The sequence below is a fragment of the Dermacentor andersoni genome, chromosome 2 (genome assembly GCF_023375885.2).
Source record: "Dermacentor andersoni chromosome 2, qqDerAnde1_hic_scaffold, whole genome shotgun sequence".
In the NCBI taxonomy this organism is placed as follows: Eukaryota; Metazoa; Arthropoda; class Arachnida; order Ixodida; family Ixodidae; genus Dermacentor; species Dermacentor andersoni.
The window spans coordinates 198,599,419-198,621,833 of NC_092815.1; the positions used below are offsets into that span (position 1 = coordinate 198,599,419).

Here is a 22,415-nt window from a genome sequence, read left to right on the forward strand (position 1 = left end):
TAAAAATCTCATGTAGTCAAAGTTACTCCAGAGGTCCCCGTTATAGCTTGCTTCACAATCATATCATGATTTGGGCACGCAAAGCCACATATATTATTTCATTTCCCTATACAATACTGCCAACTGCCCTTTCGTAGTCAATGGAAGAGTGGTTAAAAGTGAAACAATCAAAACATGAGGCACAAATGTGTGGTTCAGTATAGTGGAGGGTAAAAAAAAAATCTGTCGTGCTCAAGCGTACAGTCAAAACATAATCTAGAGAAGATAAATGCATTTGCACTTAAGCGTGAGACCAGATATCAGCAATTAACAATAGAACAAAGGGCAAGAGGTTCATGAGTAAGCAAACGGCAAAAGTATAGAAAAGAATTAAAAAAAAATAACCTACATGTTTCCAGATCCCAGAGCATGCGCCGCTGACCTGACTCAACAAAACGATAAAAGTAAATTCGATGTTACGCGTCGTCATGACGAGAACCGAAAAATGTATGGATAAGTCTTGTAAAAGCATGTTTCATTCAGCGGCAATTACGCGCGGGTAATAAAGCGCAACATTAACCAAGGACAAAGTCAAACTAGCTTTAGCGAGAATAAAGTACCTGCACAAAACAGTGTAAACAAATTATACCACATAAACGCCGATCAAGTGGCAACAGGTTCATGAATAAGCAAGAGGGAAGTTACAGAAAAAGAGGATAATTGCAAGGCCGCGCCGCGTGCGCCGCTTATGCGACGCCAAACAGAAATAAATTTGCGCCAAGTAAATTTGATATCGAAAATGCGGTAACGGAGAGCAGCTAAAGGTGCTGCCACATTGTAAAAATTTGTTACATCAGCTGGTAGCACATATCTCTCCACAATAGTTCCTGAAAAAAGATGAATCGCGTCGTCCCGCAGTTTGTGTTTGGGGCAAAAAATTAGTAGTGTCATGCTTCTGTCTAGAGCGTCTTGATCAGGTGAACTGCGTGTAGGCGTGAAAGTCTAGTAATGTCTAGTTTTCTTTTTCTTTTTTTTTTATAACGTCGTGTGCTATGTGTAGTTGTTGATACCTAAGGCGTGATTGGAGTGCTGGAAGGCCAGATAGATATAGAAGCTCACCGACAAATGTACTTTGGTCGGAGGCATCGTAAATGAAACAGTGGTTTTGTTTGTAAGAAGTTAGTGTGAGCTATATTTGTTTGACAATGCGTGCCACAAACGACGCCAGCATATTAGAGTTTTAGTTTGCCTAAACATGGGTAAACTGTACGCTTTCTCTTTTTTACAAGTATAGTTCCTTTAGTTGTGTTGTAGTTACCACAACATTTTTAATTCTGCTGATACGCTGTACTTTATGTGAGGGTTCCATTCAAGTGCTCTCTTCATGATCACACCAAGATGCTTGAATTCATCAATTATCCTAATTTCAACATTCTTGATGCCGTATGTGTCTACATGTCGATTCTTCTTTTCCTGTTACTGACATATATCCGCAATTTGTGATGTTAAAGCAGCCCTGAAATACTTCCATAAATAAATATGCAGGGTGCCCAGCTAATTTTAGCCAGAGTTTAGGTATACGCGAATGCTACGTAGCTGGACAGAACCAAGGTAATGTTGTTTGCCGTCACTTGGAGATACTCGAATTATTTTTTTTTTCATTTCGTGTAATTTGATAGTTAGTCTTAATTACTTAATGGCCTTCTGAAATATTATATCTAGATAAATTGTCTCAATGAGAAAATTGTAGAGCGTCGTGAAAAACTCTCGATACAGCTTTCTGTTCAATACGTGCTACATAAAAGTCTTTCTCCGAGCTTGAAAGAAGTTGGCAAATGCACGCAAAATTGCTGCGTGACTGGCCGTTCGAGGAACTTTACGTGTATTCCTTTGAACAGTAAGAACAAGGCAGTGAAGAATCTTTTGATTGTTTACTAGACAGTTAACCTTTACAATTAAATTCGCATAATATACAGATTGAAAGGATAGACGGTGAAGGAGTGGCTGTCTTCCAAAAGGATGCTCAAGGGAATATAAACGATCAAAAGTTACGGCGGAATGAATTTCAGGTTGACTGCCGATGTTAATGGAATTGTCATTCAGGCTTGGCTGCGATACACCGTATTGTAGAAGTCACGCGTACTTAAAATCTCTAGTGGTCATTTTTTTTACTTTCGTTGCAGCAACCTATTGCGACTTACATGGTCTCAGGAATCGGCCTAATTTGCTATGGAACTTGCTTGCGACTACCGGACACACTCTCGGCATTGACCACTTCGTCCACCAGACGCACATCACGACTAGTCTGAGTAAATAGGGTTGGACGGCCACTTAGTCTTACAGACTTGGATGTCTTTTGGGCACGGCGCGCACGGCGCACTCTTCGGGAGGGCGCTCCGCCCACTATTGAGGCCTGCATGGAAAGTTGCTGGAGCACGCCCGGGAAGTTACGAAATGTGTCTCTGAAAAGGCTGGCCTACAGAAACTCGACAGCCGACTCCTGCGTAAGTTAGAGACCCCCGGGGGATCAAAGGCGATATCAGAATTAGAAACTTCACCGTAATATCTGCAAACGCGTCGCGCTACTCAACCAGGATATCGAGCACTATGCGCATCAGCTCATCAACAGTAATGGCATGCTGCAGCCATCGATTCAATGATATCATACATCGAACCACGCGGTCGTTCCTCCTCTCTGGCTAAATCCGAATCGAGCGTGCTCATCGGCACCCCCGGGTCAGAGCCTCATTATCCAGTCACTGTCATGGCAGCTCGCGGCGTACTTATCCCTCGCGTTCTTATCCTCCGAGACCTCGGGCTCAGCATACAGCAAAACCGCAAGAATAATCCTACTCTACATCATATTGCTGCGAATCTTTGCAGTGCTTGCTCATTTTTCATATCTGCCGCCACAACGCTTTATCACTTCGTTTGCGATGCAAGACGAGCCCAGATTTATCCCGATTGATAGCATCCAGAGAGAGCTGATTCTAGATTGTTCCAGAATTTTCTAGTACTTTGCTCGCTTTATCTAGAAAGCTCGCTATCAGCTTTAAATTGAGCGCAGATGACAGCGGCGGGCATTCTGTTCGACGAACGCCGAGCACACTGGTCGCTTCGCCGCCGCTGGGTAATTCAGTCCATTGTGGGCGCAAGTCAGCCCAATAAACAGTTTTCTGTTGACGAACTTTTGTCCGTCTTCATCGCTCCTGCGACTGCCGTCACCACTACGTGACAATATAGCAGCAACGCTGCACAAGTAGGCAGACTTACCTCACGTATCGCTGCCAAGTCGACGGTGTTTTTGTCTGCTCTTATATACGCTGGTGCGCATTTGTCGGTAATGAGCGTTGACCTTCGTAACCGGCTCAAGAAAATAATCACGCCCGCCACGACGCCTGTTGTCCGTGTCGCCGATGGCGGAATAGCCCCCATAATTGGAATGTGTACCACTCGCGTCTCCTTCGCCGATCGCTCCACTATCGTGCTATTCACAGTCATTGCCCACTGTCCCCACAACATCATCCTCGGCTTAGACTTCCTCTCCGCACATTCTGCTCCACCTTGGCCTGCCTATTCTGGATCCCGCTGAATCACACCCCAGTCGCCTCAGTTCCGTCGAATTCGTTCACTTGCCACCCTCGGCACTGAGTTACGTTGACTCAGTGTCATCCCTACCCGTCCCCGACGGTCACTACATCGCGGCTCCTATGCAAGACGTCCTCCTTACACACGGGATCACAGTACCTCGTACAGTTTTATCTATTACGGCGAATTGCGTCTGCCTGCCAGTGGTCAATTTTGGCTTGACGACACAAGTGCTGCCACGTGGGATGTCTCTTGCACAGCTTTGCTCATTCGAGGATCAGTCAGTAGCATCTATTGCTGTAGACAACAATTCATCCGATCCTCCTCTACCATCGCAGTCGGCAACTTGTACCATCGCCGACTTACAGAAAATGATTACGCCCGACATGTCGTCCGAGCACGCTTGTGAGCCCTACCGCGTTCTGTATTCCTACCACGATATTCTTTTACTATAACCCGCCGTGGTTGCTCAGTGGCTATGGTGTTGGGCTGCTGAGCACGAGGTCGCGGGATCGAATCCCGGCCACGGCGGCCGCATTTCGATGGGGGCGAAATGCGAAAACACCCGTGTACTTAGATTTAGGTGCACGTTAAAGAACCCCAGGTGGTCGAAATTTCCGGATTCCTCCACTACGGCGTGCCTCAAAATTAGAAAGTGGTTTTGGCACGTAAAAACCCATAATTTAATTTTTTTTTCATCGCCGCCTGTATCGAGTGTCACCGGATGAGCGTCAAGTTATTCCCGCCGAAGTTCGCAGAATGCTTGCCATGAACATTATTGAACCGTCATCTAGTCCATGGGCGTCACCTGTTGTACTGGTCAAAAACAAGGATGGCTCATGGCGCTTTTGCGTCGATTATCGGCACCTTAACAGGGTTACCAAAGAGGACGTGAATCCCCTACCTCGTATTGATGACGCCCTTGACTGCCTCCACTGTGCTCGCTATTTCTCCTATATTGACCTTGGCTCCGGCTACTGGCAGTTTGCCGTGAACGATCTCGACCGCGAGAAGACTGCTTTTGTAACACCCCACGGTGTTTGTCAATTCAAAGTGATGCCGTTCTGTCTATGTAACGCTCCTGCTACTTTGAACGCATGATGGACTCCCTTCTTCACGGTTTCAAATGGTCCATGTGCCTGTGCTACTTGGACGACGTTTTTCGTCCCTTTGATTTGTTGCATACACTAAGTATGAATGTTGCTGGTATGTGTACCGTTTATGCAATTAGTGCTAATAAGAAACAGTAGAAGCCAGCCGTTTCTAGGTCCCGTCCTATGGCGGTTGGATTTCTCTGGACTAATGTGGCCTTTCGTATTTCTCGGAAATCGCGTTTTCGTACGCTGTATAGTTCCGAAGTTTAACGTTTAACATTGCGCAGTGTTTCCTACAAGGTAATAATTTTGGGGGCTTTTTCTTTAAGGTTTTGCGTGTGAAACTGCCAGTCACTTCCTTTTTTTCCGAAGCTTTTACATTTCCATTGTCGGATTGTGATGTAACTGTGCAGTGCCGCCATGTTGGGATACATGGGGGGCTTCCGGACTCTTCCTGGCAAATCAGCAGTTGCACCCTGCTCAAAGGTAGATGCAAAGCTAGCAAAGGCTGCTGTTTCTTGTTTGCTTTGTCTGGCCTAAAGTGCCTCGGTTCTGCTGCCAATTTTTTCGGCATATTGTGAAAACTTTTGTTCCAGCATAGATTTAAGTTCATTCATAGGATCTTTTTCAGTCGGCATAGGTCGCTTACATTGCGCGGGGGGGTTGGCGAGGGATCGCGTTGTGGAAGGATGATCGCGAACAGGCTGCGGATGCAGCGGATGTGTTAGCTATTTGTATTGGTGGTGTTTTCAGGGACGAGTGCTGAGTTGTTGAGAGCTGGTTTCAGCCTGCTGCAGCAGATTCAGCAATACTTTGGGGATGAACTGGCTCGCCAGCTATCTCTTTAGTTGTGTGTTTCTAAGCCTGCTTCCACACTAGGCCCGTCGTTCTGTTGTGTGATCCAGGCGCAAGTTGCTTAGGCGTTCCCACCCGCCCTGAATATCGCTGCATGTAACTTCACCTCTGACTTACGCTGCCGCTCTCAACCGACCTCCTGAACGACTGACGCCTACTACGTCCAGACCACCGCCCTTTTCTACTCGTCGCCACTTCCGGCACGCCCAGTTCATCTGCCCTTGTCGCCTTCCGGGCGTTCAATTAACCCCTGGTGTACTCCGGATAACCACCCCATCTGTTTCTTATACGTTATTCTGGGACATGTTGCCCGTTTCTGTCGCCAAAGGGGAATTTATTTTCGTCATGACGCGTCGAACCTCAGCGACCTTCCTCAAAAATATCGCACTGTTCTATCACTGATACCTCGAGCTCGTATTCTGGTCGCCTCGCCTTCAGCTCACGCCCGTCTCCTTCTTCTCGCCGCTGTTCCCTCTCACCCATTCTTTGCCATTCGAGCTCTCGTCAGGAGGAAAACTGGCAGCCACAGTTCCCAAGGCAAGAACTGCGCCATTGCCAAATTTTCAAGGCCTCATTTTTCGTCTCGTAACGAAAACGTAATTTTTGTGCAAAGCGTCGCGACAACCTCTCTTGTCGATACAGCTGTGGGCGGCCATTTCTGTCATAAGTGAAGACCTTTGGCGTAAATTCAAAAAAGTGACGATTCCAGCCTCTGAGTTTTCACTACCCATGGCAAGCTCGCAGCAAGTGAAGCCTTCGGCCGCATGTAGAGCTTGTGTTATTATTCAGGATGTCCTTTATTTTCTTGAATTCATCGTTCTATGGCGTGCTTCGCAGGCGTTATTTTCGCTTGAGATGTTTTTTCCGCGCATCATGCCGTTGTCGACTGCGCTCCTGCGCAACTGGCTCTGTCTCCTTCAGTGACACTACCATCGATCTCCCGAACCATTCCGCTAAAGCGGTTGTCGACCGCTGGCGTCATTATCTCTTCTTTCCCTACCTCGTAGGTGCCCGTCGCTTGTGACTATGTCTCCGCCACGACTGCCGCTGCCCTTTTTACGCCTTTTGAAGATTGTGCGCGTCGGCAGGAAATTCTATTCCCGTTTGCCGTCGTGACACTGCCGTATGGTTCTGTTACAATTTTTGCGAGCAATCCATTTTCCTGCCCTTCAATTTTATTACGCGATGAATGTGCGGGGCATCTAGACTCTTTTCGCGTCATTCTTAAATGTGGCCTACCTTCCGATAAAGCACCACTGCCTATCGGTGTCGTCATTTCCGCCGACGTACCAGCCTCACATTCCCCAGATGTTTTCTTGCACAACGTCGATGACGCGATTACGCCCGCTCAACGCGGTCAAGTTGTTGGACTTCTTGAACGTCTCCGTGCATCTTTCGACCTCGGCTAACCTTCCTTGGGGCGCACGTCAGTAGTTATTCACCCTACTGGCACTGGTCACAGTGCGCCGCTGCGCCAGCGTCCATACCGTGTTTCCGCAACCCAACGCCGTGTCATTGACGAACACGTTGACGACATGCTGAAACGAGGTGTGATCCAGGCCTCCCGCAGTCCTTGGGCGTCTGCGGTCGTGCTGGTGCAGAAAAAGGATGGCTCAACGTTATTTTGCGTCGACTACCACTCGATGAACAAGATTACCGGCAAGGACGTCAATCCTGTACTACGGATCGATGACGCCCTGGGGCCCTATAACGTAAAACTATTCCAATATGTTTCTATTCCAATCTCCTGACGTCAAATTTGCGTAACCATCAACGCAAGCACCGGGTGGTCACCCGCAGGGTTGTTTGAACAGACCAATCAAACGCTCTCCTCGTTCATAGGAGGTCACTTTTGTTTGCTTGAAAAAACGAATAACATTGCCTACACTGAGTGGCTTGTCGTATCTAATTGGCTGACAAGAAGCGAGGAGAACGCTCAAGTGGAGAAGGATTCGATGGGGCCGAGCCACTGCACTGAAAGTCGATAACCGGATGAAGAGGGTGGTGCCGACTTCTACGATTGGTCGGCTTTCCCTTACTTAGCTTGCAGCGGCTTGTCGAAAATCGTGGCGGCATGCAACGGAAGCTCAAGAATGACGCTAAAACGGACCCTCAGCAAAGATGAGTTGGCAGAATGAGGGGGGTAAACGTGCCGAAAGTGCTCGAAAACGTTACACGGCCACGCAAGAAGTTTTATTATTCGCAAATACACCCATGCGCTCCGGCAGGTGCGAGTAGCCAGCGTCTGAGCGATCTGTGGCAGCCATCTTCTATTCCTTTCGGAACGGGGCAGCCTGCGGCTGTTCCGAAGAAAATTCAGTTTTGTTCGGCATACTAATGAATCTTTATCGCGTACACGTCACTTTGACGCGGTGAGTTCTTGCGGTTTTGTGAGGTCGCGTGACAGGCAGGTGAAGTGGGTGCAGCCCGAAAACATTTTACCAATAGCCGAGGGCTAATGGCGAAAAGGGGTCGAATCAGAAATAACTGTTTTTTTATTTTTCTGTCAAATCATGCATAATCACTGTGTACACATCATATCAGATGGGCAGGTATCGCTGTCTTCGTGACGTCGCGTGACATACAGGTGAAGTGGGGGTGGTCGAAAAAAAGTCTTTGACCAATCGTGGAGGGCTGATAGCAGAATTGGAATAGAAAAGTTTGGAATAGTTTTACGTTATAGCGCCCCTGGATTGCCTGCAAGGAGCTCAGTTATTCTTTTCGCTGGATCGGCGCTCCGGCTACTGGCAAGTGCAGGTGGACGAAGCTGACCATCGAAAAACGGCTTTTGTGACTCCCGATGGATTACATGAGTTCAGTGTAATGCCTTTCGGCCTTTCCAACGCGCCTGCCACTTTGGAGAGACTGATGGACGCATTCCCAGGGGTCTTAAATTGCACACATGTATTTACAACTTGGACGACATTGTGGTCCTTCCTACGGATTTAGAATCGTGTCTCGCCCGCCTTGAGCAAGCTCTTGTGTGTCTCGTGAAAGCTGGGTTGGAACAAAATTTGAAAAAAATGTCATTTTGGTGCCCGTAAGATTACCATCCTAGGCCACCTTATCTCGTAATAGTAAATTCTGCCAGATACCGCTAAACTTCGTACCGTCACTGAGCACCCCGTGCCCTCAAGTCTAAAGGATGTGGGGAGCTTCACCGGTTTATATTTCTATTTCCGAAGTTTTTCGCCATGATCATCGCCCCCTTGACGCAGCTTCTTACTGGCTTGTCTGACTTCTCCGCTTCTAAGTCTAATGCGACGACCCATTTACAAGGCTCCGCCGGCTCTTCACGTCCCCTCCAGCACTGAGCCACTTTGACCGCAGTGCGCCTGCGGCCCAATGATGTATTGTGGTCTCCACCAACTATGTTACCCGGCACGGCAAAGCCAAGGCAGTTAAGCGAGTCACCTACTCCGACATTGCGCTATTCTTCGTTTACAACTTTCTTCTTCAACACGGTATGCCAGCCATAGTCATCCCGGATCGCGGCGCAGCCTTTATAGCAAAGCTTCTGCACGGAGGCACGCAAGGAAGTGGCACGGCACAACGAAAAGATACTGCATGCCATCAGCAAACGAGTGACCTAAGCGAGTCCTTAAACAAGACATTTGCTTGCATGCTGTCCATGTATGCCGCCCATGACCACATGAACTGGGATAATGTGCGTACTTACATAACAGTCGCTAATAATACTGCGCTTCAGGAAACTACAGGATTCAGTCCATGTCACTCACTGTACGGATGCGAAGTTACGAGAGCTGAAAAAGTTTTGCAACTTGGCTATAACCAAATATGTGACAGTGATCTCTCTCTACCTTTTGTTTAGGTCAATCTCTTCAGCATAGCAATGCCTGAATATCAAACGTTCCAGTTTGTTACTTGATATAAAGCAGTCACTCAAACATGGCGTCCTCCCACGATTTCAAGCTCGAGTACTGGAGCATTCTGAAATTATTGTGCGAAGAAGGAAGTTCCGCCAAACTAATCCACAATAGAATGGTGAATATGCATAGAAGTGAACGTCCCTCATATGCTATAGTGACTCGGTGGCTCAATGAGTTTAAATGATGCCGTGTGCACGTAGAAGACGACCAAAGGTTAGAGTGGCCGGCCACTTCAACTTACTTGGACCATTCAGCCTCAGCAGAGAGCCTTATCATGAATAATCGCCGAATCAAGGTGCCCGGAGTTGTCGGAGAATTGAACATTTCTTATGGCAGTGTTTTCACTATCACCTGCGATGTTTTGGGCATGACGAAGGTCCAGGCGCGAAGAGTGCTACGGAACCTCTCAGCGCACGATCGACACTACCGCGTGCATTCATAGAGGGAGCTTTTGCACCTGTATTCGAGCGGCCTAGAAGATTTTCTCTCCCGCCTTCTGACTAGGGATTAGACGTGGCTGTATCAGTGGGACCCAGAAACAAAACAACAGTCTATGCAGCGAAGGCATTGGGGGTCCCCTCCCCCGAAAAATGCCAAGGCACAATGCTGAGGAGAAAAGCGTGGCGACACTTTTGTAGGACGCAAAGGGGATCCTGCTCATTGTGTATGTTGAAAACAGTAGGACACTTATAGGCGAATACTACACCAACGTTCTTCCAAAACTGCGAAAGCCATCGAGGAAAAACGATGAGGATTAGTGACAAGGGGTGTCCTCCACCTGCACAACAACGCCACGGTTCACAGGTATCGTGATGCCCAGGCTGCCATTCGAGAGTGTGGTTTCGAACAGCTGCACCACCCACCCTACATTCCCGACTTGACCCGGAGTGACTTTCATTTATTTCCGAATTTCAAGAAGCACCTCAAAGGAACAAGGTTTGATGACTAGCTCGCTTCAAACTGGCGCAGCGGATTGGCTTGGCAACCAGGAAGAAATTTTTTTTGTTGTTGCAAGGTATCAAAAGCGTTCCAGGAAAATGGGAGAAGTGCACTAGTGTGATGGGAGATTATGTTGAAAAATATTTTTTAAAGGTCTGTCTGGCACTTTTCCTGATATGCGAGTTGCATAACTTGTTGATCACCCCTCGTACCACAACGTTGAACGCAATGCTATTACCTAACCCATGCACAAGTGTTTTCCCGGCTGCAGACCCCTCCACTGAACGTGCGGAAGAAGCTCGTCAGCTTGCGAGAACACTGTGATACCAGGTGGTTAGAACGCTCGTCACAGAGAGATCATGTACAACGCTGGTGATCAGGTCTGGCTGTGGAGGCCGATACGTCGACGAGGCCTCTCTGAAGAACTCCTACGCCCCTACTTCGGTTCATATGTAGTTTTACAATGCCTAAACGTTGTGAACTGCAGAGTTATCGAAACAGACTTTTCGCGGTGCTCCTGTCGTAAGCCTGTGCCTAGAATCGTGCACGTAGTTAGGAAGAAGCCATATTACTCACGATGACCACCTATTCTGTAATCTCGTACGAACGCTACTGACGTGCATTTTTCCGTGCTTTACATTTTTCTCTTCTCTACTTGTCGTTTTTGTAATCACACGCAGTCGTGTTTTAGCATCGGGACGATACATATTTAGGGGAGAAATATTACCACGCGTGTTTTACATGTTCAATCGATAATCAACACAATCAAATACAGCGCTATGAACTACTCTAATAATTGCTGAGTACGAAATCTTCTGACCTCACATAAATAATGTAGTAATTACACTCATCCAGTAAATTAACAGGTGACAATTTTCCGCATTACGTGATTTACCAGGCAGCGTTCCAGAAGTCCAGTATTTGCACATAAGAGTTACGGTGCAGCAGGCATTGCGATAAAGTTTTTAATAGCGTCTCTGGCCATGTTAGTAAACTGGTCTGTATTTAAATCAAAAGTTTTTTTTTAGCAGTCAATGATGATTAGGTCTTAATTTATTTTACAAATATCCTACAAATCCTTACAGCGCATGCAATTTGAGTTTATTCATGGTGTTTATGAGAATTAGTGTAGGTATAAACCTTAACCTTGGTGGTAATATAGTTACGTTTCTTTGAATGTACGCTCTCCCGACTCTGCAGAATATTTGGTGATAGACTGTCATAGAGATTTATGTGGTGAGCAGCCAGCAATATTATTCAAAGCAGGCTTTGAATCTCGAATTAGCGCATTTGTTTTTCCTAGTAATGTGTACACCGACAGAACTAGCATAAAATATCGCAATTATAGCGACAGAAAGAAAACACCTTACCAACTCTTTCCTCGCAAACGTCGAAGCTTCGCTTCCTCTTCGACCGCTGTTCTTTACCAGGAGTTACTTGCATCAGAGTCGTTACTATAATCAAAACGCCGATACCCATTAAATTTACGAAATGCCGCATGTTTCCATGCAGGTACGTAGGCACGAGTGCCCTCACAAAGACGACGGGGCCTGTTTTATAGCACGTACGGAACGCGCTATCGTTCCGTGAGGCCCTCTTCTTTTGAATAATGGTTGTCAGCTCCCTGTCCTGAAACTCTCAGCAAATAAGACGCGCTGGTTTACAGCTGCTAGTCGTTATGCACGGAAATAGAGAAAAAAAAAAGAAAGTGCATGAAAACACGGGCTGCTTGGTAACTATAATAATAGGGGATATTTTTTATAAGAGTGACACCGCGGCCGAAGATATAAGAAAGGTTGGATATTACAAAAGAAAATTGAGGGCTAATTATGAAATATAGATCGTCGTACGGGTGTATGAAACGTGGCCATATTGTCTTCGTTTTTCTTCGCTAAGGTTTCGTCTATCTCGAGTGTCAATAACTTACCGCCTTTTGTTGTGCATATGTTAAAATTTTTAAACGCATGCTACACAAAAAAATTCAATTTTTAAATGGCGCTACTAGAACGAATGACGTTAACGCACTGTGTTTCCTGTGATGTGCAATATTTTTTCTTTATTTAACCATATTGCAGGCCAATAGTTTGGCCCTAGCAGGAGGGGTATTTTCGGAATTGCAAACAATAAATAACAGCAATAAACTCTAAAACAAGCAAGAAAGATCAAAAGTAACAACGCTAACCCAATGGAGAAGCAATTTTCAACAAAACGTAAACAAGAACCAAAACAGACAGGACTGAACTAAACCCAGCAGAAAATACGTACCATTATACAATTGCAAGTATATGTACCTCACAATATGAACGTTCCAGTTCTGCTGAAATGTCGTTGGCCTTGATAACACTTGGCGGCAACTCATTGCACTCTTTGAGTGTTCTAGGGAAGAAAATGTATCTGTAACAAGTTTTCGCCTGGTAACAAGTGTAAAAATGTATTTGTAACAAATGTTCCTTGTTTTCTATATAGTAGCAGCAGGTTCAACATAACTTGGTTCAGATAGGGCGATTTTTCCGGACAGAAAAATGTAAAGTAACAAACATTGGTTTATTTTCTACGTATCTCCAATGTTGTAATCTTATGTTTCATCAATGAGGATGGAGAATCCATCCTTCTATATTTTCCGAATACAAACCCTACAGCCTTTCTTTGAACGCCCTCAAGGTTTATTATATCTTTCTTAACATATGGGTCTCACAGTGCAGACGCGTACTCTAACTTCTACCAAACACATGCGTTATAAGCTAGAAGCCGAACACTTACAGGAGCATTTCTGTTTCCTCTTAAGAAAAGATTGCTTTTGATAAGCTTACACATAGAGATCTGAAATGTTCACACCCCATGCAAGATTACTGGTAACAGTTACCCTTAGGTACTTATATTTAACAACCTCCTTTACATTGCTGCCGTTAATGTGGTAAGCGAAGGTAGTCCGACAATTTTTTTCCCTGTTACATGTATAAGCACAGTTTTTCCCTATTCATTTCCATGCCTCAGTTCTCGCACCAGTTAGAATTGCCAGAACAGTTGCTTGTAAAAAAAGCGTGGTCATTTGCATTCAAGATTGCTTTAAAAACCACACACTCCTCAAAAAATAATCTGCTTGAGACATCTTCGGTATTACCTCCGTTAAATCATTTATATATATGAAAAACAACCATGGCCCTAACGCACTACCCTGTGGAACCCCCTAGATTACTGGGACCCCACTGGAAGAAAAATTCTGCGCTTGTACAAACTGTTGGCTATGATTAGGTTACGCGGAAATCCACCCAACAACACAGATTGGAAGCCCAATTCTCTCTAACTTACATAATAATTTAACATGCGTTACCAGTTCAAATGCGTTGCAAAAGTGCATAAACAGTACATATGCCGCATGTCCAGTCCAGTCATGGCCAGTCATGTCAAGAACACTAAACAAATTATACAATGTAGGCACCAGCTGTGCAACTGTAGACATTCCTTTTCTAAATCAGTGCTGATGAACCGACACCTTATGTTCGATGAGGAAGTCTTGTATGCCTTTAGCAATCACATGCTCTAACATATTACAGCATTCACTGGTCATTGAAACAGGGTGGTAGTTAGAAGGCAGAAGACGGCTGCCCTTTGTGTATATGGGAACTACACGCGCCAGACGCCAATCAGCAGGTATTTCGCCTATTTCCTGTGAAAAGTTAAAGAGCTCAGTTAGGTACCAAGAAACTTGCTCGGCATAAGTCAGTTTGAAGTTAGGGAGATGACCTTGCTGTTGTTGTGTGGCCCCGTTTAGGCAACTACAGCAAAGCGCAGGACGAATCAACACGCTGCTGTCACGTTCAATAACCGGAAACGAAGGACGCAGGTCGGTTCCGCGAAGAGGGGACGCGGGAAACACCCACGCTTGGAAAGAAATCGGATTTGTGGCTGCGCCGTAGAGGCGGCATTAGATATGCACCCTCACTGGGAACAAAAGGGTAGACGGGCCGAGCCTAAGGGGAGCGTTCGGGGAGACGAGTGTGACGACAAAAGGTTGGGGGTGCTTCAGGTCACCGCCACCGCTAATACCCATACGCTTCCCACATGTTCCGTCGACTGTCTCGGTGACGGAATTTGGGCGACGCGACACTCAATTGAGTGTCAATGTTTGGCATCCGCATGCGCCTCATGAGAAATGCCTGTGAACTGCGGTAGCTTTACCAGCACTTAGCCGGCTACGACCGATGGATGCTTTTGTGTGCGATCGGCCTCTGGCCCCAATTATGGTGCTCGGATTTTAAGCGAACCGGCCCACAACTGCACGGGGGACAGAGTTTTCTCAGTACTGACTTGGCAGCCGACTGTACGGCAGACATGCAGTCAATCAGCCGTGGTTTCATGGAAACATTCTCGCAGCTTGCGTGGCGGCCGCTTGTAGGAGAAAAGGGAAGGGCATCAAGGGCCGATACTCGGAGCCTAACGTAGGGGAGAGGGAGATGACACGTGTCTTTGAGCAATGCTATCCCATGGCGTATTGTAAAGTGTGCCACGGTTTCCACCAATGCCGTGTGCGGCACGAAGGTGGTTCTGCTATTGGTTACAAAGATGTGAACTCGTTTGTGTGATTGGTTAGTTTGCGACTCCTTTGTGCAACTGAGGGCTTAAAGAGTGATGTTTGGTTCTGAGGAGAGAGCGAAGTTTCGGGCTTGGACTTGGACAGACGCCTTGGCCATTGAATAAAGCACCACATTATGGGACAACAGATTTTCCTTCGTGCTGCCTCCGTGCACTCGAATCATCGAGGGGCGGCGACTTCGGATCTTAAACAGCTTCCCTCCTTAACTAGTGTTCAAGCTACCAGAGGAAAAAGGGAAAGGAAATTAGGTGGCGCAGTCTACCCAATGATCGGACAGCCCGCAGCGAGGAAGGTGATTAAGTCCGGTGAAGCTGACGGGACGCTCGCTGCAACATGGACCTACTGGTGTGCTGTCAGAAACAGTACTGGCATCCTGTACGAGCCTGCCAGACAACATTAGCGGGAGAGCAGCGGAGCGGGGCGAGAGCTGCTGAACGTCAAGGAACGAGGGCAGAGCCGAAGGATTTCGTTGAGTGACAAAGGAGGTGCTTTGGCGTTTTGCATCAGGAGCAAGGCAGCAAGGAACGTCGACGCGACTGAGCAAGGTAACGCCAGGGCTGGTCTGGTGGAGCATTTGGAGCACCGAAGAACTACGTCACGACGAGCCTGGGAGACAAGACTGACGCAGCTGACAGCAGCACTGGGCGACGCATCACGACAAGGTGATGCTCATTTTATGCTCTCTCGATGTCTCTTTCCCTGAATACACTTGCGTTCAGGTACACTCTGGGCGATGGCAGATTCAGATAGAAACGCGACTGAAGGTGACAGTGTGAACGAATCGAATCGTACCCGCGAATTGGTGCTTGAGATAGAAGCGCTAGTGCTCAAACTAGAGCTGGAAAAGATGAGGTCGTCGCGTGCCTCGTCAGAGGAACCGGAGAACAGGAATCAGCACACCGCAATAGCACGATACGCGATAGAGTTGAAAGCAATCCTTGCCCCCATGCCCACTAACGAGCCAATGATTCCCGCCTGGGTCAAGAATGTGGACGCCCTTTTTGCGGCATTGAGTGTATCTGAGGAAATACAGGGCATGATTATATTACATTTCCTAAATGACAAGATGCGAACATTCGTTGCCAATCAATCGGACGCGGGTGTAATGCGTTACTCAGACCTAAAATCTAGAGTGTTGAAGGAACTGCGGATGACTCCAAGCGAGTACGCAGGATGTTTCTCGAAATCAAGAGGGAAGCAGACGAGTCTCTTGACGCCAAGTTGTGGCACGTCTGTAGGCAATGCTCACGTACTACCTCAAAAGTAGAAAGGTTCTGTCATATGATAGTCTGCAGGAATTGCTGATGCCTAATAGGCTAAAGCAGTTAATGCCAAGTGACGTGCGCTCACTGGTCACCCAGCAGGAAGTAAAGCGCTGCTTCAAAGCCAAGACATAGCAGAGTTAGCTGCAAATTTCGGAGAAAGCCTGGACACTAGCAGGCAAGGCAATTACCCAGGTACTGCATCAGGAAATCATAATAATAGGCCGCAAGCTAAACAGGCCGCTGGGTCGAGCTTCAGCTCTAATTCTGTGATGTGTTTTGGATGTGGACAACGGGGTCACTTTAAAAGACATTGTGACACTTCACGTGACACTACGGCCAAGAAAGCTGAAGTTTCGCGCGTAGCTCCCCAGAATGAGTGGTCAGTTAAGAGCCCTGACACACCACCGCGACACATTGCATTTGGGAACAACCCCCTGACGTGTGACCCGAGAATCGGCATTTTAGTGGGAGAAAAACCCTACGTCGCGCGCATGGATTCAGGTGCAGATATCACGGTGATAAAAGCGAATGAGATATCGGCTGAGATTTTGGGTCAGAGCAGCGGCAGAATAAAGCTAATTGGTGCTTTTGGACAGGGTGTCACCGCGCACCAAATGCAGGTGCCTCTCGGTCTTCCGTGCTCATCGGGGTGCGCTACTCAGCGTGGGCCATTGCAATGCGCAGTAACTGATTAGCTAACTACCAGCGCACCAGTTTTACTCACTCCGGAAGATTACGAATGTCTTCGTCACCGCCCTGCCGGCAAGAGCTAATGAATGATCTGCAGGAATGTGATTGGGGTATAGACTTTAAAGCAAAGGAATTGGGACCGGAACAGTATTCCCCGATGAGGGAGCAAGAACAGGTGACCCGATACTCTAACTGTAGTGCTAATGCCGTGCAGCGCGCATATGACGAATCATTGAGCAATGAGCGCCAGACGACTGATACTGAGAGTGGCGCAAACACCTCATTAGAAGATGAAGGAGAGAGCGAAGAAGGCGCACAAGCATTGGAGCCGCGAGTTACTAATCCCACGTCAATTGAGGTGCAGCAGCAATCGGACAGTTGTGATGCTGTAGGGGTGGATAATATAGGCGACAGTGAGCAACTTCGGCGAGTCACAGAAAGTTCTTTCGCGAAAGAGCAGAAAGAAGATGAGTCACTGGCCGATGCTTGGCGCTAGGCGAAAATGGGGTCGCAAGGCATAGTAATCGATGGTCTATTGCTTTATCACAGGGAGAAATTAGATGGAAAACTCCCTCATGTTGGAAGTCCCGAAGTCGCGCCGACCCGAAGTATTAGAGATAGCGCAGGACAGTCCTTGCGGTGGTCACTTCTCAGAAAAAAAGACAAAAAAGCGCATTATAGGGGCTTTCTTTTGGCCATCATTGCCGTCTGATTTGAGGAGCCATTGTTAGAGTTGTCATGGGTATCAGGTTCATGCGCATAAGCTGAAGACTGATTTGGTGGCCATAACGCCCCTGAACAGACCGCAGGCACCATTTGAGGTAACTCATCTTGACTGCATAGGCCCCGTTGAGCCAGCCTTCTCACGAGATCATAAATATGCTTTAAGTGTAGTGGACCTTTGTACTCGATGGGCAGAAGTGATTCCACTGCGAGCTTTAACAGCCACGACCACTTGTCAAGCTTTAATAGACGTGTTTAGTCGATCCGCAACGTCAGAACTGGTAGGTATCGACCAAGGGGCAAATTTCACCGCCAAAATAAACACGGAGCTGATGGATAGATTAGGTGTAAAGATGAGGTTTGCGACGTCTGACCACCCGCGAAGTAACGGTATCGTTGAACGCTGCAACGGTACTTTCAAAGGTATGCTGCGTCAGGTAATCGGAACACACGGAACAGATTGGGACCGCTACGTACCTTGCTTTCTGTGGGCGTATCGCGAAGTGGTGCACGACATCACTTGGAAGTCACCATTCGAACTAATGTATGGTCGCACACCACATGGGCCCCTCAGCATTCTTCGTAAATCATAGACTTTTGAGTGTACCCCTCTGATAGGGCTAAGCAAACCAGCAGCGGTGTATCTAAAGGAGCTCCGATAACTGATAAACAAGGCTTCAAAAGTTGTAATAGAGCCTAGCAGCGAAATGCAGAAACTTTATAGACAAAGGTATAACCTCCGCTCCACCCGGAAAGTGTTTTCCGCAGGAGATCAGGTCCTCGTCATCCAAAGTGAGGGCGTCAGCAAACTGCAGCCGAAGTTGCAAGGACCCGTAGTCGTGAAAGAAAGAACGTGGGCTGACAGTTACGTTGTAGTGGTTACTGTTGGCGCTGACAGGCTGGTCGATGCTAATAAGTTCCGACAGTATTACGGGTGGGCTAGCAATAGAGGTGTGGTATTCGAGGCCGACGCAGAATTTGGGAGCTTGAATAGTGTGATCTGCGTTGTTTCTGGCACGGCCATGCTATTAGCGAACGTTACCTACGGAAGGACGCCATCCTACGTCTTGCGTTCTACGTCGACGTATATAGCAGACATATCGGCGGGGGTCCTGTTTGCCCTCTCCGCAAGACCATTCGTCTGCGGGCGGTAGGCAGTCGTCCTCCTGCGGCTTGTCTGGCGATATTGCAGAATGGATTGCGTGAGCTCCGTTATAAAACGAGTTCCTCAGTCTCTGATGAGCACTTCCGGGGCACCATGTCGTAGCAGTATATTCTCGACGACGAATTTTGCCACTTCGGCTTCGCTACCTTTAGATCGGACTTTCATTCGGTGTAGCGGGTGTGTGTTCGGTGTAGCCACAATGATCCCTTTATTTCTGGATATTGACGTTGGAAATGGCCACAAAATGTCCATGCCGATTTGCTGGAACGGTCGGCAAGGAGGCTGAATCAGCTGTATTAATTCAGCTGGCCTTGTAGGCAGTGTCTTGCGTCGCCGAAAGGTTTGCCATGTCCTCGCTTAACGGGCGACGTCGGTGGTCAAGTGCGGCCAGTGACACCTTTGCTATATCCCCGATAGCGTCCGGGCGATATTTAGGTACCCAATGATCGGATAGTCATGTAGGGCATGGAGAACTTCTGGACGCAGTGCTGGCAAAAGAACACGAAGGTAGTGGACACAGACTAGCCAGAAGTTCCTCTTTACGAGGACACCGTTTGGCAGAGAAAACAAAGGCAATCTTCCCCTAAATTTCTTAGGCATAATATAGGTGTCACCTTGCAATTACTTGACGAAGCTTTTTAACTCCGGATCTACTCTTTGTTGTTCAGCGAAGCCTGCGGCGCTTATTCATTGGAAGGCGTCGTCATCTTCATCGTCTTGCGGCGGCGGGTCAGTGGGGTTGCGTGATAGGCAGTCGGCATCAGAGTGCTTCCGTCGGGATTGGTGGACAATGGTTATATCAAATTACTGGATCCTGAGACTCCATCGTGCGAGGCGTAAGGGTGGAATTTCGTGGTAGGCCAAATAATGGTAAAGCATTTGTTTACCGTCGCAGAATCATTGGCGTCTGTTTTCGAAGGCGACCGACTAGCGTAAGCAATGACCCTTTCAAATCAGGCTTTTCTTTGGAATAGGATGGCGCCGAGGCCTATGCTGCTTGCGACGGTGTGTATTTCGGTGTCGGCGCCTTCATCAAAGCGGGCGAGCACTGATGTATACTTATAGCGCTGTTTAAGCTCCTGAAAGGCTTCCGATTGCGGTGCTCTCCACTTGAAATCGACGACTGATTTCGTAAAAGAAGTTAATGGCTGGACAATGTGCGAAAGGTTCTTGTCGAAGCATCTGTAATAAGCACACAAGCCCGTGAATCTGCGTGCTCCTTTCTTGTCGGTGGGCTGCGCGAAGCTAGCAATGGCAGATGTGTTCTGGGGATGAGGGCAGACTCCAGGATTTCTGAAACGTAGCCCCAAAACAGAAGCTCGCCTTAAGCGAAGCGGCATTCTTCCGAATTCAGCGTGATCCCTCACTACTTATTGGCCCCTTGTACTGTCCCAAGCCGCATAATCCGAGTATCAGTATAATCGACAATCAAACATAGGTTTCCATGCGTTTTCTTCATCAAGACTACAGGACATGCCAACGGGCTTTTCGACGGCTTCACCTTCTCATGTCAAAACTCAATTAGGGTTGTCGGGCAGTGGTCGAGCAGACTCTTCGGTTATTATGTGATTCTTTGCAACTGGTGTTTCTCGAAACCTTGATGATTTCGAAAAGCTCTATCATAGCGTCACAGAATTTTTTAAGCTGTTGCTGCTCACTCTTTAGGGGACACGGATTTATGTCAAAGTCTGGTTCGGGAACTATGGTCGTCAAGCTACATGCGACAGAATCTGATAGGACGAACGCATTGCTTGTTTCCACAAATTCTTTGATGTATGCGACTGTCATGCCCTTGTTTATGTGCTTGAACTCCTGGCTGTAGTTAGTCACCATCACTTTCGCGTTTCCTCGGTGCATTCGTGCGATCCCCCTTTCGACACAAATTACACGCTCGAGCAGTAGACGGTCGAGGTGCCAACGTAAACGAGAAGGCTGGAGCGAGGGGGATGTTGACACTATGTCCGAGCACATACAAGGCATGCGGACTATGAACACTGTCCGACGGTTTCGCTTGATCTTCGGATCGGGTTGTCAACTTCGACTTCAAGTCAATGATGCCCCATGTTCGTTCAGGAAGCGCATGCTGAGAACCACGTCTCGTAAACCCTGTTGTAGCACAACGAAAGTGGCCGGGTAGGTGCGGTCATGATTCTGTATTCTTGCCTTGCAGATTCCAGTCGGCGTTAATAGGTGTCCTCCAGCGGTCCCAATTTGGTGGCCTTTCCACGCAGTCTTAACTTTTTTCTACTGGGCGGCGAAGTAGTCGGAGTAGTCGACTCCTGTGTCTGCTAACGCGGTGACTGCGTGGCCCCTGAACAACACGTCGTGGACCGTGGCTCTTTGTTTTGCTTTGCAGTTAGGTCCTGGCGTTTTATCACGGCGGCGCCGCGTTTATGTGTGGCTGGTACGTCACGTTCTCAGGTCTTTGATCGGTGCATTCTTTGCTTCCAGGCTTCGTCGGGATCGCGGCGTGTCGTTGTTATGTTGCCGAGATAGCCTCTTTAGTGTCTACGTTGGCGGCGGAGGACCTTCGTCATTTCAACGTACAGCAACCGCACCTCGAACGGTTGCTGCTTTTAGTTTTGCAGTTATTGGCTGGTGGACCGATCCCCGGAGTGCGCCGGTGTATCGTCGGCGCTGCGGTGACAGGTAGCGCCCTGGTGATGGCGAACGGGACGGTCGTCGAGGGCTCCACTGAGTAGCGGTGAGGCAGTCTGCAATATCATGTGGCCGTTCACCCTACTGTGTGTGTAGTGCAATGATGGCGATCGCTCGGAGTCCCCAAGTCGCGGTATGAGTATCGGCGCCACACATGTGCGGCTTCTCCGCAGTGACAGCAGAGCGGGCGATGGTCGCGAGCGCGCCAAATGTCAGTCTTCCTCTAGTAGCTGCGCTGGGCGACGGGTGGGCTTGCTAGCAGTGGCAGCAGTTAAGTCCGCGTCTGATCAATGCACGGAAGTACCTTTTCGCGGCGAAGTGTTCCTGTGAAGTCAATTTTAACTTCAAAGGCATTTCTCGTCTTTGATAAGAAGCGGTTAAACGCCCCTTAAGCAATACAAACAGCGCTAGCCATGACGCACTTGCCTGTCCGCGTCTACGTGAGGTGACATATCGTGCGAACATCGAAGATTTCTTGCTTTCATTCGTAAGACGCATTTCTGCAAGAGGTATGTAGGAACTGTTAGGACTTAGTATAGGCGGAGATGTGCTGTTGGTGTCTGTTTTGTTCAAGAATATTTCTTGTTTGTTAGTTCGGTCCTCACCTGAAACTTCGTGTTTTACTATAAGCACGCCAACTGCCTCCTGCGTGATTTTTTCGACGCCCCGAACATCGGCAAACCTGATGAACGTCCGATAAAAACACCACAATGAGTACCGTAAACGTTTGACCTTATCGGGCATTTTTATTCTTTCTCATATATTGACATCGGCTCTGATAACTGCGAGAGCTTTAACCTAGGCAACAATTTTAATAGCGCCTTTACCAAAACGTAGCGTACTTGTTTCAAGCGATTGGCATTTTTTGCCTACTTCTGTCGTTTTAAGCCTATCTATCTATCTATCTATCTATCTATCTATCTATCTATCTATCTATCTATCTATCTATCTATCTATCTATCTATCTATCTATCT

General features: G+C 47.6%; 1 protein-coding gene across 4 annotated transcripts in view; it reads right to left on the reverse strand.

The window, feature by feature from the left end:
- LOC126540069 (uncharacterized) overlaps nt 1–12,131 on the reverse strand; it is a 45,719-nt gene extending 33,588 nt beyond the window's left edge. For 3 of the 4 annotated variants that reach the window (XM_055075922.2, XM_055075921.2, XM_050186870.3), the window contains exon 1: nt 11,716–12,131. In XM_055075922.2, the coding sequence (XP_054931897.1) occupies nt 11,716–11,845 (130 nt within the window). In that variant the 5' untranslated portion in view covers nt 11,846–12,131. Of the gene's footprint in view, nt 1–7,003; nt 7,093–11,715 lie in introns of those variants that run through there. The other variant, XM_055075923.1, reaches the window with a different exon arrangement.
- Between the last annotated feature and the right edge of the window lie 10,284 nt (nt 12,132–22,415).